The sequence below is a fragment of the Oncorhynchus clarkii genome, chromosome 13 (assembly GCF_045791955.1).
Source record: "Oncorhynchus clarkii lewisi isolate Uvic-CL-2024 chromosome 13, UVic_Ocla_1.0, whole genome shotgun sequence".
In the NCBI taxonomy this organism is placed as follows: domain Eukaryota; kingdom Metazoa; phylum Chordata; class Actinopteri; order Salmoniformes; family Salmonidae; genus Oncorhynchus; species Oncorhynchus clarkii.
Window position 1 is genome coordinate 8350155 of NC_092159.1, and position 21635 is coordinate 8371789.

A 21635-nucleotide genomic window follows, 5' to 3' on the forward strand; every position below is an offset into this window, starting at 1 on the left:
AATATGCAGCTTGTGAAACAGACAAGGGACACAGTCATTTGACAGCTCATAAATAATAAGATGAATCTTTATTTATTCCACACAGAACACTAAGCACAGGTCAACAACATGGAATTAGAATGAGTGGAAGGGGTATAGAACCTCTCCTGAATGAGGACGCCCATTCTACCCATTCTAATTCTATGGTCAGCAGTACAGTACAGAACAAGTCCGCCTGCCCCTTTTAACAATAACCACCAGAACCATGATAACATACGGTTGCCGTAGAGATACAACAATAACAATGAGATTCAATGTTTCCTTTTTCAAACGTGCTCGTCAATGTTTACATACATGTTCACTCAGTGCAAAACTACATGGCAGTAGAAAGCACTTTCTATCATTTTCCACATTTAGATAAATACTATATATATATATATGATGGTCCTGATTCTGTGTTTTTGGATACTGTAAATACTCTATTAGCTGGTCCCTATCCTGTGTGTTTTTGGATACTGTAAATACCCTATTAGCTGGTCCCTATCCTATGTGTTTTTGGTCAACTCAAACAATCTTGATCAACTCATATTATGATGATCCGTACAATCCAGCATTACTGATTCCTATTGGCTGTGTAATACTGACATCTCAATGTGCAGGAAAGCAAAGAACTATCAAATCCACCTATAGTGTAATGTGATGTGTGTGTTTGTGTGTATTTGAAGTGTATGTGTGTGTTATATACACATATCTGTCTATGTGTAAACATGATAATGTAATGTCACGCTGTGTGAGTGATTATTATCATTATAACGTGTCCTAGCCACACCGACGCCTCCTGACCACGCGGGGGCGCAGTGTCTATTTCTTGGCCTTGCCCTGGGCAGCCACAGCCTCCATTGCCTTCTTCACTGTCTCCTCGTCTCCCAGGAACTGCATTGGCCCTACAGGCTTCAGGTTCTTGTCCAGTTCATACAGGATGGGGATCCCTGTAGGCAGGTTGAGCTCCATGATGGCCTCCTCTGACATACCTGGAAGTCAACAACAATAACAACAACAATCAGTAACATATACAACTAAACACTAGGAAGGTTCAACTCCATGATGGCCTCCTCTGACATACCTGGAAGTCAACAACAATAACAACAACAACAACAATCAGTAACATATACAACTAAACACTAGGAAGGTTCAACACCATGATGACCTCCTCTGACATACCTTGAGGTAAATAACAAGAACAAGTCAACAATAACAATCAGAAAAACAACAATATCAGTAACATACCAGTACTCTGGCATGACCACTGGAACATGAGTAAGCGTTGAGATGTAGGGAGGTTCTTTCTCCCCCTCTCTCTCCCCCTTCCTCTATCCATCCCCACCCCACTGCCCCTAGTGACCTACCCTCCAGGTGCTTGACAATGCCTCTGAGACTGTTGCCGTGGGCGGCGATGAGAACCCTCTTCCCGTCCTTGATTTGGGGCACGATTTCATCGTTCCAGAAGGGTAGCGCCCGGGCAATAGTGTCCTTCAGGCTCTCACAGGACGGCAGCTGATCCCCCGTCAGGTCGCCATAGCGACGGTCCTGCAGGAAAGAGAATGTTAGTGCTGCAAAGTCAAACCCTGTTAGCCCAAGTCTGTATGGCTGACACCATGATGTCTAATCACAGAATATGAGTTCAGTGATGTTGTAGATGTGTGTATGCCTCTATGTGCATGCTTCTGTGTGCATGCTTCTATGTGCATGCTTCTGCGTGTGTACCTCTGTGTGCGTACGTGTGTGCCTGTCTGTATCCGTATCCCATGTGTGTGTGTGTGTGTGTGTATGTGTGTCCTTATCCCTCTCACCTGGCTGATGTTGTTGTAGAAGTTGTGCTCCTCCTCCATGGGAGGAGGCGGGGTGTCATAGCTCCTCCTCCAGATCTTAACCTGGGCCTCACCGTGCTTCTCCGCTGTCTCTGCCTTGTTGAGCCCCGTCAGGCCTCCGTAGTGGCGCTCGTTGAGGCGCCAGGTGCGGTGGACAGGAAGCCACATCTGGTCGATCCCGTCCAGGACCAACCACAGAGTCCGGATGGCTCTCTTCAGGACTGAGGTGTAGCACACATCAAACTCATAGCCAGCATCTGAGGAGGAGAGAGAGAGAGAGTAGGGCTTAGAGAGAGAGTATGTGTGTGTTGGGAGGGGGGGGGGGGTCAATGAGTGATGTACACATATGGTTCTTTACTTGTGGGTACATCTTAGGTCTCAAGTGGTTTCCTCGTCTCCTTTCCTTCATCTGCACAGAGTTGAAAGAATTACAGGTTACAGTAAATAGCTGGTAGGCATCCACCACCACCATATTACTTATGCAGGTGAAGGAAAGGAGACAAGGAGAGGAGTCCACTTCAGACTATTGAGATGCACCCTTATTTTGGGGGCGAGTTGCTTTAGGCTATCCAGGCTAGGCTATAAGCCAAACACAACCTCAATTTGACCAGCTACACTAGAGAGAACAGACATGCTTTCAGGTTGTAGGGGCTGATAACAGTTCACATTATGCCACAGGGCAAGTCCTTCAAGTGATGGTTTAGATAATGCCGCAGTGACACAACTACCTGTTTCCTCAAGCCGCGCCTTGCGTAACGGGAATAGCCTGCCCTACTATCTGTCAGCAAAACTCTCCATGGCCCGTGTTAATCCTACGAGAGAACGAAGGAGAGATACATTATACTGTGTAACATTATAGACCGGGTCACCTTTTAGCGCCTGTCCTCCTCTCTTCGCCTCCTGCTCCCCGGTTTCACTGAGGTCCGCGTCGAACCATCCGCAGAAGCGGTTCTCCTGGTTCCAGCAGCTCTCTCCATGACGGATCAGAACCAACTTGTACGCAGCCATCTCGAATCCGTGACGTTTGAATCGACTTCCGCTGTATTTTCGGGAATTTAAGAGCAAAACTCTTGTTGTCAAATGCGGAGAAAATCCCCGCAGTAGTGTCGTGGCTGATATGAAATGAGGATTCGGTTCGAGAGGTTACCTAGGCTGGCTGTTCTGTTGTGAACTTGAAAGCTCCTTCTGAATAATGCCGATAGACTTCCTGCTGCGCTAGACCAATCAGAAACCCTCTCGTGTGCGGTGCGGAGGAAGCGAACGCGCAGTGGAGCACGTCAGCCAGTGATGTTCAGTGGATAGAAAGCACAGTAGCCTAGGCGACCATCGTATCACAGTGATGAAATTTTAGGCCTATGTTTGGTGTATGCGTAGTATTGAGATACTTTATGGGTAGCCTGTTATTGTATTGCTTGTTTTTTATATGTATTATAGGCTACTAATATGCTGCCATATCTTCCTCTCTCTGTCCCTTGCATGAAAAAGGAAGTTTATAAGGCCATGATAATGACACATTCTTTTTGTATTGAAACAACTTTATTGATAACTAATTTCAAAAGAGATCTGCAACAACCACCTGATACCAATCTATCCAATCTGACAGCAGACTGTAAGGGTGGCAGTCACCATTGTGTAAAGGGAATCGTAGAAACTTGGTATGCAAGCAAGTGTCCAATCAGTGAGTCTTGTAGAGCGGCAGTCTCTTGTGGAGTCGTGACTTGGTCTTCCGTCTGAATCGTCCCAGCTGCTCTCTGTACTCCCTGTGGAGCATGGGAACATAGCCATGCGGCTCACACAGCTCCTAGAAAGGCAGATAAATAGACAGGCAGACAGACAGACAGACAGACAGAAGCTTTTATGAATAGGCTGAATAGAAGATCATTGGGAAATGAATACCCCCCCCCCCCCCCTAAATGTCTAAATCATGGGGGTGGGGGTCATGGCTGAGACCTTCAGGGTTGTGTCAACAACAATCTGCGTTGTAACTAGAAACAATGCTCTTGTTTATTCAGAGAGTCAAGGGAAAATGAGGAACGCTTAAAAGACCGTTTGTGATTCACTGCTCTGAGACATCGAACATGAAGAAGACACTGTTTCACTTCGTAGCGATATTAGTACAATACCTCTAGCAACCTTGTCAATAGGTGAAGCTGTTGGACTGACAGGGATCCAGGCTCAAGTGTCAGTCGTAACTATCCCTCCCCCCTAAAATTTGCTACACTATTATAAGTAGGAAGTATACATTGATTATGAAGAAACTGTCCTATTACATCTCAGTTTAAGACGTGCTTCATAATGTAGCGACTGGACAACCCTCTTGGCGTAACGCTGGTTAGGTTGTTGTAGTGACAGCGATCGGAGCTACCCCCTGAATTCGCTACAATTATGTACTTAGGAACCGTACCGGGTAGCAGGAGTAGAAGTGTCTGTAGCCCCCCACCAGCAGGTACAGCTCAGGGTAGAAGAGCAGAGGGTAGAGGGAGGCATGGAGCGCTCTGTCCAGCTCTCTCAGGTAATGACATCTACAGGGGAAAGGTGAGAACAGCCAGTATCAGGATCCAGAAGTTGTGTATGTTTGTGGGATGAGGGGGTGCATGCAGCGTGTGGGTGGGAATGTGTGTGTGTTTCTCTGTTTGTGTGTTTGTGTGTTTGTGTGTTTCTCTGTGTGTGTGTTTGTGTGTTTGTGTGTTTCTCTGTGTGTGTGTTTGTGTGTTTGTGTGTTTCTCTGTGTGTGTGTTTGTGTGCAGACGAGTGTGTGTGTTGTTCTCTTACAGCCGTGGGCCCCTCTCTGACGAGAACTCGCAGTGGAACACAATCAGTTTCCGTGGCGATAACCCCTCCATGGGTGACCCCTGTTCTGGTGGCGTGGTACCACTTCCGGGTGAATGTGACTGTGAGCTGGACCTCTGTAACACTCCACCCATGGAAGTACCACTGACGCCTGGATCTAGAGCCTGTCCAGGGGGGCTGGTGGGAGCTCTGCCCCAGGAGGAGAGCTGGTAGAGGGCAGGGAGCTGGAGTAAAGCCCCCTGGATCTGAGCCTCAGTGTGGAGGTTGTCTGCCCCCTATGGGACACATGGAGAACAACATAAATATATAAATGTATATACAGTACCAGTCAAAGGTTTGGACACACCTACTCATTCAGGGGTTTTTCTTTATTTGTAAAATATTTTCTACATTGCAGAATAATAGTGAAGACATCAAAACTATGAAATAACACATATGGAATCATGTAGTAACCAAAAAAGTATTAAACAAATCAAAATATATATTAGTTTCTTCAAAGTAACCACCCTTTGCCTTGATGACAGCTTTGCACACTCTTGGCATTCTCTCAACCAGCTTCACCTGGAATGCTTTTCCAACAGTCTTGAAGGAGTTCCCACAGCACTCCATTACTCTCCTTTTTGGTCAAATAGCCCGTACACAGCTGGAGATGTGTTGGGTCATTGTACTGTTGAAAAACAAATGATAATCCCACTAAGCGCAAACCAGATGGGAAGGCGTATCACTGCAGAAAGCTGTGGTAGCCATACTGGGTAAGTAAGTGTGCCTTGAATTCTAAATAAATCACAGAGAGTGTCACCAGTAAAGCACCCACACACCATCACACCTCCTCCTCCATGCTTAACGGTGGGAACAACATGCGGAGATCATCCGTTCACCTACTCTGCGTCTCACAAAGACACGGCGGTTGGAACCAAAAATCTAAAATTTGGACTCATCAGATCAAAGGACAGATTTCCACCGGTCTAATGTCCATTGCTCGTGTTTCTTGGGCCAAGCATGCCTCTTCTTATTTTTTGTGTCATTTATTTGGGCTGCAATTTCTGAGGGTGGTAACTCTAATGAATTTATCCTATGCAGCAGAGGTAACCCTGGGTCTTCCTTTCCTGTGGCGGTCCTCATGAGAGCTAGTTTCATCACCATGCTTCATGGTTTTTGCGACTGCACATGAAGAAACTTTCAAAGGTCTTGAAATGTGTTAAAGTAATGATGGACTGTAATTTCTCTGCTTATTTGAGCTGTTTTTGCCATAATATGGACTTGGTCTTTTACCAAATAGGGCTATCTTCTGTATACCTTGTCACAACACAACACAACTGATTGGCTCAAACGCATTAAGAAGGAAAGAAATTCCACAAATTAACTTTGAACAAGGTGTAACGGATGTGAAACGGCTAGCTTAGTTAGCGTGGGCGCTAAATAGCGTTTCAATCAGTGACGTCACTTGCTCTGAGACCTTGAAGTAGTAGTTCCCCTTGCTCTGCAAGGGCCGTGGCTTTTGTGACGCGATGGGTAACGATGCTTCGAGGGTGACTGTTGATGTGTGCAGAAGGTCCCTAGTTCGCGCCCGGGTATGGGCGAGGGGACGGTCTAAATTTGTACTGTTACATTGATGCTGTTGACCCGGATTACTGGTTGCTGCGGAAAAAGGAGGAAGGTCAAAAGGGGGGTGAGTGTAACGGATGTGAAACGGCTAGCTTTGTTAGCGTGGGCGCTAAATAGCATTTCAATCAGTGACGTCACTTGCTCTGAGACCTTGAAGTAGTAGTTCCCCTAGCTCTGCAAGGGCCGCGGCTTTTGTGGAGCGATGGGTAACGACGCTTCGTAGGTGTCAGTTGTTTGATGTGTGCAGAAGGTCCCTGGTTCGCGCCCGGGTATGGGCGAGGGGACGGTTTAAAATTATACTGTTACAAAGGCACACTTGTTAATTGAAATGAAATATATTCCAGGTGACCTCATGAAGCTGGTTGAGAGAATGCCAATAGTGTGCAAAGCTGTCATCAAGGCAGGTGGCTACTTTGAAGAATCTCAAATATAACATATATTTTGATTTGATTTGTTGAACACTTTTTTGGTTACTACATGATTCCATATGTGTTATTTCATAGTTTTGATGTCTTCACTATCATTCTACAATGTAGAAAATAGTCAAAATCAAGAAAAACCCTTGAATGTGTAGGTGTGTCCAAACTTTTGACTGGTACTGTATATATATCTATATATATATATATATAATAATAAACCAAAACCTTGACCATAATATTAATGAAATATATTTTATTATACATAATAAGTTAACAACTGACTGGTCTGATAACTTATGACCTACTGTATGGGCCTGCTCATCTGAGTCCTCTACATATATATATATATATATATATATATATATATATATATATATATATATATGTGTGTGTGTGTGTAGAGGACTCAGATGAGCAGGCCTATACAATAGGTTATAAGTTATCAGACCAGTCAGTCGTTAACTTATTATGTATAATAAAATACATTTCATCAATATTATGGTCAAGGTTTTGGTTTATTTCTCTATTTGGTTTACTCAAAAAACATCACCCTGATGTGTCCACCGTGGTACTCATAAGGGTAGCGACAGTCTATGATGAGGAAGTCTCCCACTGTACCGCTGTACTGTCCTCTTAGCAGAGACGCCACCTGCAGGCCATCAGGAGAAATGCACCTCCAGTTTACCACAGTAACAGTACGAGCAGGAGACAACACTCTAGATACCATAGCTAACAGGATGTTGAAGTCCAATAAGCAGTGTTGTAGTCCACATATGTATCTGATGTGGATATCCTTTATGATTATGATGAAGAGGATGAAGGAGAATATAGAGAGAACATAGAGAGTGGGAGTGGAGCAACAAGGAAAGGAAGGAAGGAAGGAAGGAAGGAAGGAAGGAAGGAAGGAAGGAGAGAGAGATGGAGAGATGGAGGAAAGGAGAGGACTTACTGTTTGGGCTGAGACGCAGTGAAGATCCTGGTGTTCCACTCTCTCTACTGGTAACAGTAGTGGCTGTGGACACACACACACACATTAAACATATTGTTCTAGCACAGCACTAACACACCAGATTCAGCCAATCAAGGGCGTGTCCTAGCCTACTATCACCCAGCTGGGGGAAAAAAAAAAATTGTTTACAACGTTGTGAAAATGTTGATGTGAGGTTGCACACCTTGCTGTAATCTCCTGTCAGGGTGTGGTCCTCCATGGTAAAACCCAGGAGGCTACTGGGAGGGAAATGCCGCCTCCTGGCCCTGACCCGCCGTACAGAGAGCAATGCCTGATGAGATACATTGTTTTTAACCAGACTTCATGAAACTAATGTGACAGAAATGGGCCCCAGGTTTATAGGGGGATCCTATGTTTATCATTCTCTACCCTCCTCCCCGTCGTGTGCTCTTGTACGTAGGGGTGCAAACTTCAGGGAGCATGGTGGAACACTGCAAATGGATCTCACCTCAACATCTGGCAGCTCCACGTCACCCTGACGGACACGCAAGGCTCCGCCTCCTGGCGGGGAACTCTGACCTTGACATCTGAGACCCCTGACCCCTGGGTCTGACCTCTGAACTGCAGCGCTGCAGAACCGGGTCGACAGCTTCACACGCAGACGCTTCTGGACAACCAGAACCAGAACATCGCATGATGATGTTCCTGAATATAGTTAGAGCCCAGAGTTGTTCCAGTCACTCTGTTCCAATTCCAGGACCTTATTGATTATTATTCCCTCAGTTTCTGTGTAAATACTCACCGTTTTAGGAGCAGAACATGCAGGGGAGAGAAACCTATAAAGTAAATGGTACAATGATTGAAAATGTCATTCAGATAGCAGACAGGATGTGCTGAGGGAAGGACGGCTCCTAATAATGTCTGGAATGGAGTCAATGGAATGATATCAAACACATGGAAACTATGTGTTTGATGTGTTCCATACCATTCCATTCATTCCGTTCCAGCCATTACTATGAGCCGTCCTCCCCAATTAAGGGGTCACCAGACGCCTGTTATTTGTAGGCACCAAATAATCACTTTGCAATTTTTGCTAATAGAATCCATGTGTCCTCACCTCTCTCCCCTTCTCCTGTTCCCGGAGTCTGTTAGGACATTACCTACATAGAGAGAATATTGTGGGAAAAAATGTAGATATCAAAAGGGAAGCTACACATGTAAATGATTCACAAACTGAAAAGTCATACTCAACATAAGATATACAGAGATTTAAATTCTGGACAAACTGGATTTAAATCCCAATGTTTTTGTCCCAAATTGCACCCTATTCTCTATACACTACCTATACTACCTTTGACAGGGGCCAACATGGGGCTCTAGTCAGAAGTAGTACACTATGTCGGGAACAGTGTCCCATTTGGGATTGAACAAATAGTTCTGCCTCTGATGCATTCTAACTCTACCCAGCGTCATCAAGCCATGAGGAACCGCTAATCATTGATTAGGATATTTCACCGTCTGTCATCCAGAGCTTGCCCAGACCTGTCGGCGTCTCGTCTCCCTGGGGGGCAAGCCCTCTGCCACAAGTCGAACCCGGCGTGGGCCCAGGGGGACTGGGAGTCACTAGCTCAGGCGTCAGTCGCAGCTTTCTGCGCGGGGTGTCGCTGTGGAGTATGAAATTAAAGTTTGTTTTTTAACTAACAAAGATCAAAAGATGTTCAACTATATAACAACTGGACTTGATAGTCTCCAGTCGCTCTGTTACGCACAACGTCCCAAAGTGCCCACATTGTATTTATTATATTATTCCACATCTCCTAGCCTACACAAAGCTTTCTTTAGCTTTTAAGTAACCGTGATAACTGTGTGTGTACTCACGCGCCGTCGTGGCATCGGAGGCTCTTTAGGCTGAAGGAGAGTTCGGATACAGGTGAGGGTCCGGTGCCCGGTGAAGGTGACAAGCTCCAAACGGTCTCGTTGTGTGACGGACCCGGTAGTGCGTCTCCCGGAGAGATTTCATTCCCAAGTACATTGAATGTCTCCATTCCTCGTCGCCTATTCTATCATAAAACAAGAGCAACGAATTTTGCTTATTTAGAAGTAATCAAGATGTGCCTCAATTCTGTTAAACGTCATGCGTAAAACTACAATCATGCGTCAAATTAGAACCAGCGAACATAACTAAGTCTACACAATATGCATACTATCAAGATACACTATTTGCGAAAAGCTTTTCCAAAAGTGTTCCCAGGTCTCACCTGTGTGATGATGATTATGTTATGGGTCTCCATCCTACCATCACAGCAGAGCTGTTTCATTCAGCCCCTTCCCCGTGGCAACCGTGGTTGCTACAACAAGCCAGCTAGACCGGGCATGCATGGGGCACGGCCCCGCCACTCTCACCAACCAAGCGGCCCTGTTTATCTCTCCTTTCTCCCAAAGTGTTTACTTGTTCACTTCCCTTCACTGATTTGAAAGGAAATTACTAATAAATATACTGTTGGTTATGTTTAGCCTATACCCATACAGTCCTTTAATGAATACTTATAGAAACTCTCACTCTATCCCATCCTCCACCAATCCAGTGCTTTTAGATTTGTGGGAAGTAGTGAACGAGTGCAGACTTCAGTAGAAAGGAGATGGGACGCACACATAGCCGAGTCACCAACCCAAAACACTGACCGGCCAGGCGGCCACCCACGGTGACTGTGGTGGTGGTGGTTCGTTCCCGTGGTAACGCATCCGCGGGATGATGCGGCATTTGTTGTTATTATGAGGAGCTCCTTCACCTCATGGGGCATATTAAGTTACACAATAAAAATACAATAAAAAGTTACACAATTGCCTTCAGGCTAAGTACGAAAAATACATGTTGAGACTTCCAAAAGGTGGCCTATGTCCTTCACTGAATAGTAGGCTAAAGTTGGTGATATAAAGGTGTTTGGATGTATGAAGATATAATGCGATATTAGGCATTTCATGTTATCATCATTTCTGACACAAGGCCTATCTGAGACTAACTAGACACTGTATAATTATCTATCGACTTCCTGGTTAAATAAGAAATTACATTCTAATTCTTCTCCCTCTGGAAATGAATTCATTTGGTCATCATTTACCACTAGTCCATTGATCTGCAGCCATTCTACAAAATCTATAGCCTAGGACACTATACTATGGCTATGCTATATGCTGCTTGCACACAATGTAAACATCTCACCTCTACAGAATGACTACCTGTAGTTGGCTTATTATAGGGCTATACTCATTTTGCATTAAGTGAACCTTATAGCAGTCTTCTTCCGTGACTGATAGTAGGCTATTGATAGAAGGCTATGTTATTAATACAATAATTATTTTCAGTGCTTTCAAAAGCCATCATCTGACTTGCCTGCAGTGTGGTCATCAAAATGTATTAAAAAACACGTCCCAGGGATGTGTCCTTTGGGGACCTCTAACAGAATATGACTGGCAGAACGGGTGTTGTATGTGGAGGATGAGGGCTGCAGTAGATATCTCAGATAGGGGGGAGTGAGGCCTAAGAGGGTTTTATAAATAAGCATCAACCAGTGGGTCTTGCGACTGGTATACAGATACGGTCAGTTTACAGAAGAGTACAGTGATGTGTCATATAAGGCGCATTAGTGGAAAATCTGATGGACATCGGTCCCGGATGAAAACGTTTGAATACCACTGATTTATAAAGAGTTTTGATTCGTTGTCTTGTATTTAAATTGTGTGGCACTTTTTTGTCACGTGCTTCAAGGGAGCGTTATGATTCCAGCCAATAGTTGCGTGCACAAAGAACCTTGACGGCCGGATGATAGCTCTGATTGGCCAAACACTCCAACAATCACCAACTGGGCCCGCCTCTTCCCGGAAGCCTACTGTCAGCTGATTTGTTTTTATTGACAACGGTGACGTTACATTATCGGTAAATATCCTGAACACAAAAGCTCATCCCTTCGTCTTTCCCCCTTTTCTCTCTACCTATCTTTCCTCCGCGTACCCCGGTATGGACGAAACTAGTCCGTTGGTTTCCCCGCTACGGGACTCCAACGACTTCGGCTTCTGCCCCACCGAGCCCACCAGTCCCCGGGGCGGATTTGGAGGCACGCCGGGCTCGGTGGTTCGCATCCCGGCCGGGAGTCCGGAGCGCAGCCGGGAGAGACAGCCGTTGTTGGACCGGGACCGAGGAGGTTCACCGCGGGATCCGCATAGAAACGACTTATCGGAGGATCCCGAGTTTCGAGAGATCATCCGCAAGGCGGAACGCGCCATCGACGAAGGGATCTATCCGGAGAGAATCTACCAGGGATCCAGCGGCAGCTACTTTGTCAAAGATTCACAAGGGGTAAGAAAGAGTGAAAAGCATTGAAAGGAGATCACAATCGATCGATTTAGCTAGGTCACCTAAACAGCTATGGATTGCATGTCGTCATATTTAGCTAGCATATATCAAAGATAAGTACGACACTTTATTTTATTGTTTATGAATGACAACAAGGAGATTGACAAGTCCATTAGTTATCATCCTTGAGTAATGATGTCTTGTGCGTCTTTTTATTGTCCAGAAGGCTACACTGTTGCAGGTAAATTCCTCCCATCTCACTTTGTACTCTAAAAGTGGACAAGGCCTCTGGTTTGTTTCCTTCAGTATGACCTGTAAATATATCCTCCCAGCGGAGAAACCGCCTGGGGAAACAGGTGTCTAACTTCAACCTCCATTGTCCTGTTTGCTCTCTCCAATGTGGCCCCGTTCTGGTGTTGTTTATTGACTGTACTTCCATACAGTAGAGTTGACCCAGTTACAGTCTAGCCAATCTCTTATCTGGAACAGCTGTGTCACTGTGGCAACACCAGCTGAGGAGCCTAGTGCCCTCTACTCACTCTCATGTGTTGGCCTCGACTCGCGGATAGACTTTGTGTGTGTTTGTAACGCAGGGACAAATGACTCACAAATGGCACTGTATTCCCTATATAGTGCACTACTTTTGACCAGAGCCCGAACACACGTACACTCCCACACAGCTTCACGCAACAGTCTATCCGTCTGCATCGGCAATCAGTCATTGTTGCGCTGAACTCATGGGGTTGTAATCACCCACACACTCTTGGTAATAATGATGAATTGTCACGAGGTTTGTTGGGATGGAAAATAGTGCTCTTTCTATTTGATTGAGCTCCAGTCTAGAGAATTCTAACCAAAATCTGATCTTTGGATAGAAACATGAGGGAGAAGCAAACTATGGTGACTTGGTGCACAGACATAGACCTGGTACTAGTAGCAACTTACCCAACATTTATCATCATCTGAAACTCCACGATGCGGTCACATGTGTTGGTTAAAAATGGAAGTGTCTCTGTGGACTTTGGATGTCCTGACATGTGGGGGAATCCACCAGATTTCACTTCCTGTATGTGTAATTCCAAACAAGCACATTGTCTACCGGAACTCAGCCAGGTCTGTCTATAGTATTGTACCGACCCTGTGTGTATAAGCGCAGATATCTGCTCTGCCATGAAACATGCTCCTGTGGCAGTCGAGTAGTTAACAGAACAGTGTTGTTACAGTATGAAGCATGGTAGTAGTTAACAGAACAGTGTTGGTACAGTATGAAGCATGGTAGTAGTTAACAGAACAGTGTTACAGTATGCAGCATGGTAGTAGTTAACAGAACAGTGTTGGTACAGTATGAAGCATGGTAGTAGTTAACAGAACAGTGTTACAGTATGAAGCATGGTAGTAGTTAACAGAACAGTGTTACAGTATGAAGCATGGTAGTAGTTAACAGAACAGTGTTGGTACAGTATGAAGCATGGTAGTAGTTAACAGAACAGTGTTACAGTATGAAGCATGGTAGTAGTTAACAGAACAGTGTTGGTACAGTATGAAGCATGGTAGTAGTTAACAGAACAGTGTTGGTACAGTATGAAGCATGGTAGTAGTTAACAGAACAGTGTTGGTACAGTATAAAACATGGTAGTAGTTAACAGAACAGTGTTGGTACAGTATGAAGCATGGTAGTAGTTAACAGAACAGTGTTGGTACAGTATAAAACATGGTAGTAGTTAACAGAACAGTGTTGGTACAGTATGAAGCATGGTAGTAGTTAACAGAACAGTGTTGGTACAGTATGAAGCATGGTAGTAGTTAACAGAACAGTGGTACAGTATAAAGCATGGTAGTAGTTAACAGAACAGTGTTGGTACAGTATGAAGCATGGTAGTAGTTACAGTATGAAGCATGGTAGTAGTTAACATGCAGCACCTGTGGAGAAATTTCTCCCTGTCTCCTCTGCATATTGTAACTTCACTCATCCCATCTTTTACCAATGTTACATTTGTTCACAGCACAGGTGAGTTTGCAATTAGAAAATGCCCACCTAAATCTCTCTCTCCTCTCTCTGACTCTCTGTTTCTCTTTGTAGAAGATCATCGGTGTGTTCAAGCCTAAGAACGAGGAGCCTTATGGTCAGCTGAACCCAAAGTGGACCAAGTGGCTCCAGAAGCTGTGTTGTCCCTGCTGTTTTGGACGGGACTGTCTAGTCCTGAACCAGGGTTATCTGTCTGAGGCTGGGGCCAGTCTGGTTGACCAGAAACTAGAGCTTAACATAGTACCCAGGACCAAGGTAGGGAGGGGTTACACACACACACACACACACACACACACACACACACACACACTGAACCAGGGTAGTCTGTCTGAAGCCTGTGCGATCAGAAACTAAATACAGTCCCCGGGGCCAAGGTAGTGGTTAGACACACACACTTAGGCACGCAGGTACACACACAGGTACTGGGAGGTCCTGCGTCAGGGTTCTCTCTTGATTTCCTTCCTTCACTCTCTCACTCACACACACACACTCTCTCTCTCTCTGTCTCTCCTGTCCTCTCTCTCTACATATTCTTCACCCTCTCCTTCTCTCCACCCTCTTGTCCCCCACCCCATCTCTCCACTAGGTGGTGTACCTGGCCAGTGAGACGTTTAACTATAACGCTATAGACCGGGTCAAGTCCAGGGGTAAGAGGCTGGCTCTGGAGAAGGTACCCAAAGTGGGACAACACTTCCACAGGATCGGCCTGCCTCCCAAGGTACGTCTGCTGCTTCCTGGTTGTGTTCCAAAGGGTACACTATTCCCTTTATAGTACACTACTTAGTTCACATACTATTCTTGAACTACAGGCCGCCCAGAGGGAAATGCAGGATGAAGGGTTTTTAAAGTGAATCCTTAATTGAAGTTAATTAAAGTTTTAAAGTTGAGACTTTACTCTAAAACTTCTCCATTAGGATCTGTGATTTCCTCAAAATGTATGATGACTCTCTCTCTCTCTCTCCCACCCTCGCTCTCTCCCACCCTCACTCTCTCCCACCCTCTCTCTCTGTCTCTCTCTCTCCCTCCTGTCCTCCAGTTGGGTTCATTCCAGATCTTTGTTGAGGGCTTTAAGGATGCAGACTTCTGGCTGCGGAGGTTTGAGGCAGACCCCTTGCCAGAGAACACCAACAGACAGATGCAACTACAGTTTGAGAGGCTGGTGGTCCTCGATTACATCATCAGGAACACAGGTACGTAACCAAGGCAATGACGGTGAAGAAGGACAAGCAGGCCGGCTGACACCTGTGTCAATATGTGAAATAGTGATGTGGAAGGTGCATTAAACTCTAACACCTCTCTGTCTCTCTCTGTCTCCACAGATCGGGGAAATGATAACTGGCTTCTAAAATATGACTGTCCCATGGACCAGGGAAACCGGGTAGCCACACACCCACACACCAGAACAGGCACTGAAACCTTGTGTGTGTGTGTCTGTTCCTTTTTCGGTGTCTGTTCTGGGGGGGGGGGGGGGGGGGGTGTACTCTTATGCACTTATGTCTGACTCAGAGTGCTCTCTTTCCATCTCTCTGTCTACCCCCCTGTCTATCACCCCTCCTCTCTCCCTCCTCCCCCCTCCACTCTCTCTGTCCAGGACACAGACTGGGTAGTAGTGAAGGATCCTATCATCCAACTAGCTGCTATAGACAACGGACTGGCCTTCCCTCTCAAACACCCCGACTCCTGGAGAGCCTGTAAGCACCGCCTTCTGCCTCCTCAACCAAACACTGAACAGCTTGTAGAGATGCTCTGACCAATCACAGAGCAGTTTGTAGAGATGCACTTTCCCACTGCCCAATCACAGAGCCCCCTATAGAAATGCACCTTCTCTGTGACCAATCATTGCATTTCTCACTAAAGTTTGTTAATTTTTTTGACCAATCGTAGACCCGTTCTACTGGGCGTGGCTGTCCCAAGCCAAGGTTCCATTCTCCCAGGAGATAAGAGAGCTGGTTCTTCCCAAACTGGCTGATCCCAACTTTATCAAAGATCTGGAGGAAGACCTGTACGAACTGTTCAAGGTGAGGAGTAGGGAGGAAGACCTGTACGAACTGTTTAAGGTGAGGAGGAGGAGGGAGGGAGCCAACTTCAAACGGAATTGATTATCCAATCTTTGATGGCGTTTTCTGTTTGAGTATTTTTGACCCTTGACCTGTGTGTTGCAGAAAGACCCAGGCTTCGACAGAGGGCAGTTCCACAGGCAGATAGCTGTTATGAGAGGACAGGTATGTTTTAAATACGCCATGCCTCTTTTTAAATAATAATATCCCGGAAAACTTCAATTAAACACAGAGTCCCAAAACGCCGCCTGTCCATTTTTAATAGCCTGGGAATCGGCACTCATTTCAGCAAATAAAAGCCGGCTCTAGATTAATTGTTTACAAGTGAAAGTCCGTGAGTAACGTCATTGGATGAGACAGCAGTGTGGTTTGACGTGGCTAAACTACAGCCGATACGAGAGACTGGTGCTGAAACATGAACTCTGGGGGTTACTAGGCAGTCTAGTCTCTGCAAGTCTAACCTGCGATGGATGTGTTACTCTAATGTTTATACTGGTCACAATAAACCGCGTGGTAGTCTTCTCAACCGTTTTATTGGGCGAAAGCTGTGCGCGTTAAGGAAATAGAAGCCCGTCTCTAGTAGGCGCCGGTCGTGTTCAGTGATTGAAGCAAATAAATGTTGGGCTATTAATTGAAGTTAACTTGGAAGTAACTATTTATGTAGAAATAACTTCTCATTTTTATCTTTATTTTACCAGGCAAGTCAGTTAAGAACAAATTCGTATTTTCAATGACAGCCTAGGAACAGTGGGTTAACTGCCTGTTCAGGGGCAGAACGACAGATTTTGTACCTTGTCAGCTCGGAGATTTGAACTTGCAACCTTTCGGTTACTAGTCCAATGCTCTAACCATTCTTTGTAGATCAGTCAGTCAAAAATGACCCACAATGCATCACAGATGTTATGCCCTTATGAAGAGTGACCAACCTGTCGGTCTCTCTCTCATCCCCCCCCTCTCTGGTGGCCTAGATCCTGAACCTCAGCCAGGCTCTGAAGAACAGTAAGACCCCCCTCCAGCTGGTCCAGATGCCTCCAGTTATAGTAGAAACAGCCAGAGCACCACAGAGGGCCAACAGTGAGTCTTACACACAGAGCTTCCAGAGCAGGAGACCCTTCTTCACCCGGTGGTAGAGGAGGAGGAGGAGGAGTGAGCAAGTGTGTACGTCAAATGTATGTGTGTAAAGGGCAAACGAGTGAGGAGTCTCTCCGCCCCCCCGACCCGCCCTCTCCTACCCCCAACGGACACAGACGGTATTGAGAATGACTGAGGAAGACGAGGAGGATTGAGGACAAAAGGAAGAGAACGCATATCCCTCCGTCTGTTTGTCTCTGTGCCTTGTGTGGATGTCAAAGATGATGATGATGATGATGATGGTATATCTTCCTATAAGGAATGGAGTCTATATGATGGGCTTAGTAAACTCCCTTTCCATGGAGGTGCACACAGTGTATGTCCCAAAAGGAGCCCTACTCCCTAGTGCACTACTTTTGACCAGGGCCCATAGGGTTCCATTTGGGAAACAGAAACTTAACTCAGCCACTGCAGTTTTAAAGCCTCTCTCTCTCTCTCTCTCCCGGTTTGGGTGAGAGATGGTGTTGCATTCCTTATGACGGCCACTCTGTGGACAGCAGCAGCCATGCGGACTCATTGCTCTCATGGCTCTCTACTGCCCCCTTTGTCTTCGGATGAGGAACTGCAAGGTACTGCAGCGCGTTGACGTTTTAGGGGGCCACATTTGGAGAAACTACTACTTTAGATCAGGTTTTCCTCTCCGCCATTCTGTAGTCAAATACATTTAAGATGTCTCCCATCGCTTCTGTTTACTTTGATTTCTGGTAATTTTTTTATAATTTTTCATTCTTGTGGGAGAAAGATGGACACGTTTTTTTGAAAACACACTATCAGGACTTCCTGCTGTTGCCACAGATTCTAACTGACCTGAAATGTATTGTGACATTTGCACTGTATAATTTGTATGTAATATATTTAATGAAAGATTATAACAAAACTGTATTACATTAATACCATGTATCTTGTCGTTTTGTTTTGATAAATGTGTTTTTATTTTAGAGAGAAGACTTTATTCTTATTTTCCTCCTCACTTTATTCGGTGAGGACATTCATCTACTTCTTAGACAAAACTATGCACACAAATACATCTATGCAAGTTTACTTTGACAGGTTTGCATGTTTATGTGTCAACCGTAACCCTTAAATGGATAGTTGACTCAAACTAAATCTTAGTTTTATTCATTAGTCCACTGTTGGACCACTTTCAGTACAGAGTGATAACGGTCCTGTGTTTTACATCACAGTTAATGCTGTGTAAATGTCTTCCCATGTTGTTTACACCTTTCCAAGTCCTTTCAGGTTCAGTTGTAGGCTATCTACCAGGTATAGCTTTGTTATAGAGAGATCCCATTTCTAGTGTTACTGGCTTTTGGGATTTTTGGACCACACACAGGCCGTGTTCGAGAGGATCAAAACCACAATGTATCTGATGAGCTATTTGATGCAAGGTGATTTGTAGATTCAACAGTCGCCTGCAGTCGTTTTGAGGCTCTCGAACACAGCCATAGTCACCTGCCGATAGTGTTGTAGATCGGTCTGTCTGCTCTGATCAGTCAGTGAACAGTGACTGAGCAGGATTGATAATGCTCTCACACAGTCATTGTGATGTTGCCAGTTCTCTCCCTTCCTTTGGTTAAAGTGACAACGTCTCGACAGGTAAGGTTAGGTTGACAGTGTGGTCGAAAACGTACTTCATTTAACTCCACACATGGAGTTATTGAACGACACCTCGCTCTGATTGGTGTGAACGGAAAAAGGACCAATCACAGAGGAGCTTTACGACACGTTTTAAGTTCAGCAGGCCAGCGCTCATTTCTCTCCGTTGGCTCAGTGTAGAATGCGATGGAGGTAGCGTTCTGGGTCCCTGGTTCCTTCCTGCCTCGTCACGGCCCCCAGCCTCTCCAGATGGGGTCTCTCTGAGGGCTTCTGTGCGTCCGTCAACGGGGCGCCCCCCTCTGCACCTGTCGACCCTCCAGGGAGGGGGTCCAGCTCTCCAATATCACTGGGGTCCTCTTCATTGTCCTCCTCAGGGTGGTCCAAACCCTCCTTAATCCTGGAAGGAGAGGAGGGAGAGCATAAATGGGAGGGAAGGAAGGAAAGAGTGAGGGAAAGTGAGAGAGAGAGGGAGGTAGGGAAGGAGAGAGGGACGTCTCTTTAAAACAAAGTCACAGTGGAAACCTACCTGGAAGTGGTATTTCAGGCCCATCCCTGCTTCTACCTATGCGGTTGCTTCAGGGCCTGTATGTATCCAAGCTTTCAAAGTAGTAGTGCTGATTTAGGATCAGGTTTTGCCTTTTGGATCACAAAGAATAAGATAAGATGGACATGGGGGATCTGATCCAAGATCAGCACTCCTACTATGAGATGCTTGATTACATAGGGCCTCAGATGTGCAAACACTGACATGGGATAGAAGAAGAGACCATAGAGATCATTAGAAGCCTGACTACCACTCATTTAATCGATCTGCCAGTTAAACGTAAGTTAAATGTGGAGAGTCTGTCTAGTCGGGTGGAGGATGTAGTTAAAGGATTTGAGCTGATCTGTCTGTTGATGCCAGACCAAATACCCTTGACCTGGTTTCCACTCTCTTTAATTATCTGTCTCTCTGTCTCCTCTTTCCTTCTCTCATTGTGCTCTCTCTCTCTCCATCTGTCTCTAACTCCTTTCTCTCCCTTCTATCCCTCCTCTCTCTCTCTTACCTGAGGTGTCCAAATGCTTTCAGCAACTTGGGTTCTCTGTGTCCCTCCGTCCTGATACCCCTCCTGCTTCTGGCTCTCACCCTGAACCCCACCAACGCCTGGGCCAGCCCTGCATCCATCTCTCCCTCCTCCTCCTCCTCCTCCTCTCCCCCTCTGTCTCGCTCTTCTCTGCCCCACACCAGTCTTGCCCGCTGCTCTGCGTCCCGGTCCCCGGCCACATGGAACAGCCGTCTTAGCTGACGCAGATTTACCCCCGCGAAGATGTTGGAACATCCCGACTTCCTGCTTCGCCTCTTTTCAGGCTGCCAGAGCAGGGACGGACCATCCACCACAGAGGGGGGTTCCGGGTCCTCCATAACCCTCAGAGAGGGGAGATGGAGGGGTGAGGAGGAGAGAGGGGGGGATGAGGTAGTAGTAGGGAGATCAGGTTGATGAGAGACGGATTGAAAGAATAGAGGGATTCCAAGACAACTCCGTCAGCACCTGCAAACAAACAGACATCAATCATTAGCTAAATGTCGCTATCCCCTGACCTGGGCTGGCAACTGCCCAGCAACCTAGATGTTTGTGAGATGACAGCATTATCCTTGAGCCTCAGACCACACAATGTCTGCATCCCAAAATAGCACCCTATTCCCTATATAGTGCACTCTGGGTCCTGGTCAGAAGTAGTGCACTACATGAGAATAGGGTGCCATTTGGGATACTGTAGCCAAAGACACTGTAGGTTGTCAAGGAAACACATGCACACATGCAGTGTAAGCCTGCTTAGAGAGGAGGGAGAGGAAGGAGAGAGAGAGAGGGGGGGGGGGGAGAGCGAGGGAAGGAGAGAGAGAGAGAGAGAGGAGGGGAGAACATAACGTTTAAAAGCTGGTTGTTGACTCCAACAAGGGATAAAGAGTGGACGTTGGACTGAGGCCCTTTGTGTTGTTACTAAGCAACAGTGAGACATTATCTTATAGTTCAACTATTTTACAAGGCACTTGTATTAGTATAACACTGGCACTGTCTGAAATACTGATGTTGACAGAAATAAAGTGAAAGCAAAGGTTAAACAAAGCAACGTTTAATGAGAGAGGGTGGTGTCTATCAGGTGTAGGTCATGGCTTAATTTTCATAGACACAGGGATGGCCACAGATACAATGAAGCATAAAATGAGTAAACCTAGTGTAAAATCATGTAATTATAAGTAGTATATAAAATGACCAATTGTTTACATAATGAGTAACTTGATGAATATCATAGATAACAGCCTACATCAAGGACCAACTATCATTATTATGCTTGACAGTCACAGGGGGAGCTACTGAAATGCGGGAATGCCTAGTTATGTCTGGAATTATAATTGACCTTCCCACCCCGCAGCGAAGCGCAATCTGCTCATAGACGCGCATTTTAACGAACAGTTTGCTGCAGGCCGCCAGATGTTTCACGATCGAACATATTTGCTTATAGTATGCCTACCAATAACGTACAAATAATGCTTATAAAATAGCATGACATGTTGTAAATCAACATATAACGTTACCTGCACAACAAAATCAATGAGCTATTAGTCAAGCGGATTTGCTGCGTGACAGCATCAGAGAGATTATAAACTCTTACCCCTTCAGCAAGTGAACGCAGTAAAATCTGACACCTGCTCAGGCTTTGAGGAGATGTAGCCTACTGCGCAGATATGGAATTCCATATGGAAATTGACATTCTCCGCTACTTTATAGTAGCCTTCTTCTGCTGTCAAAGACGAGAAGCAAACAAAGTTTTTCTGTGTAGTGTGCGCTTGAGCCCTCACAATGAACTCTCTCTCTCACTATCTC

At 45.6% G+C, this 21635-nt stretch overlaps 3 protein-coding genes across 4 annotated transcripts; 1 reads left to right on the top strand and 2 right to left on the bottom strand.

Annotated features, from left to right (window-relative positions):
* Positions 1-37: 37 nt before the first annotated feature.
* Positions 38-3081, bottom strand: LOC139423684 (phosphoglycerate mutase 1). Of its 2 annotated transcripts, XR_011635867.1 has the most exons (5): positions 2717-3081; positions 1830-2104; positions 1386-1566; positions 529-1010; positions 38-481 (listed from the first exon to the last, which is right to left on the bottom strand). XR_011635867.1 is itself a non-coding variant. In XM_071175294.1 (4 exons), the coding sequence occupies exons 1-4, from the start codon at positions 2853-2855 to the stop codon at positions 841-843; spliced, it is 765 nt and encodes a 254-aa protein (XP_071031395.1). In that variant the 5' UTR covers positions 2856-3049; the 3' UTR covers positions 38-840. The 2 variants fall into 2 exon arrangements, 1 of the variants encoding a protein (XP_071031395.1); XM_071175294.1 differs by having other exon boundaries at positions 38-1010; positions 2717-3049.
* A 347-nt stretch (positions 3082-3428) lies between these two features.
* LOC139424220 (M-phase inducer phosphatase-like) lies at positions 3429-10162 on the bottom strand. The gene is made up of 12 exons (XM_071175900.1): positions 9869-10162; positions 9489-9670; positions 9126-9274; positions 8728-8770; positions 8413-8446; positions 8119-8277; positions 7834-7941; positions 7611-7673; positions 7212-7310; positions 4620-4912; positions 4252-4369; positions 3429-3648 (listed from the first exon to the last, which is right to left on the bottom strand). The coding sequence occupies exons 1-12, from the start codon at positions 9926-9928 to the stop codon at positions 3523-3525; spliced, it is 1434 nt and encodes a 477-aa protein (XP_071032001.1). The 5' UTR covers positions 9929-10162; the 3' UTR covers positions 3429-3522.
* Positions 10163-11481: 1319 nt separating this feature from the next.
* Positions 11482-18066, top strand: LOC139423673 (phosphatidylinositol 4-kinase type 2-alpha). Its single transcript, XM_071175284.1, has 9 exons — positions 11482-11964; positions 14042-14242; positions 14574-14705; positions 15024-15177; positions 15307-15365; positions 15579-15678; positions 15872-16005; positions 16150-16209; positions 17013-18066. Exons 1-9 carry the CDS (start codon positions 11626-11628, stop codon positions 17172-17174), a joined length of 1341 nt encoding a protein of 446 aa, XP_071031385.1. The 5' UTR covers positions 11482-11625; the 3' UTR covers positions 17175-18066.
* Positions 18067-21635: the final 3569 nt, after the last annotated feature.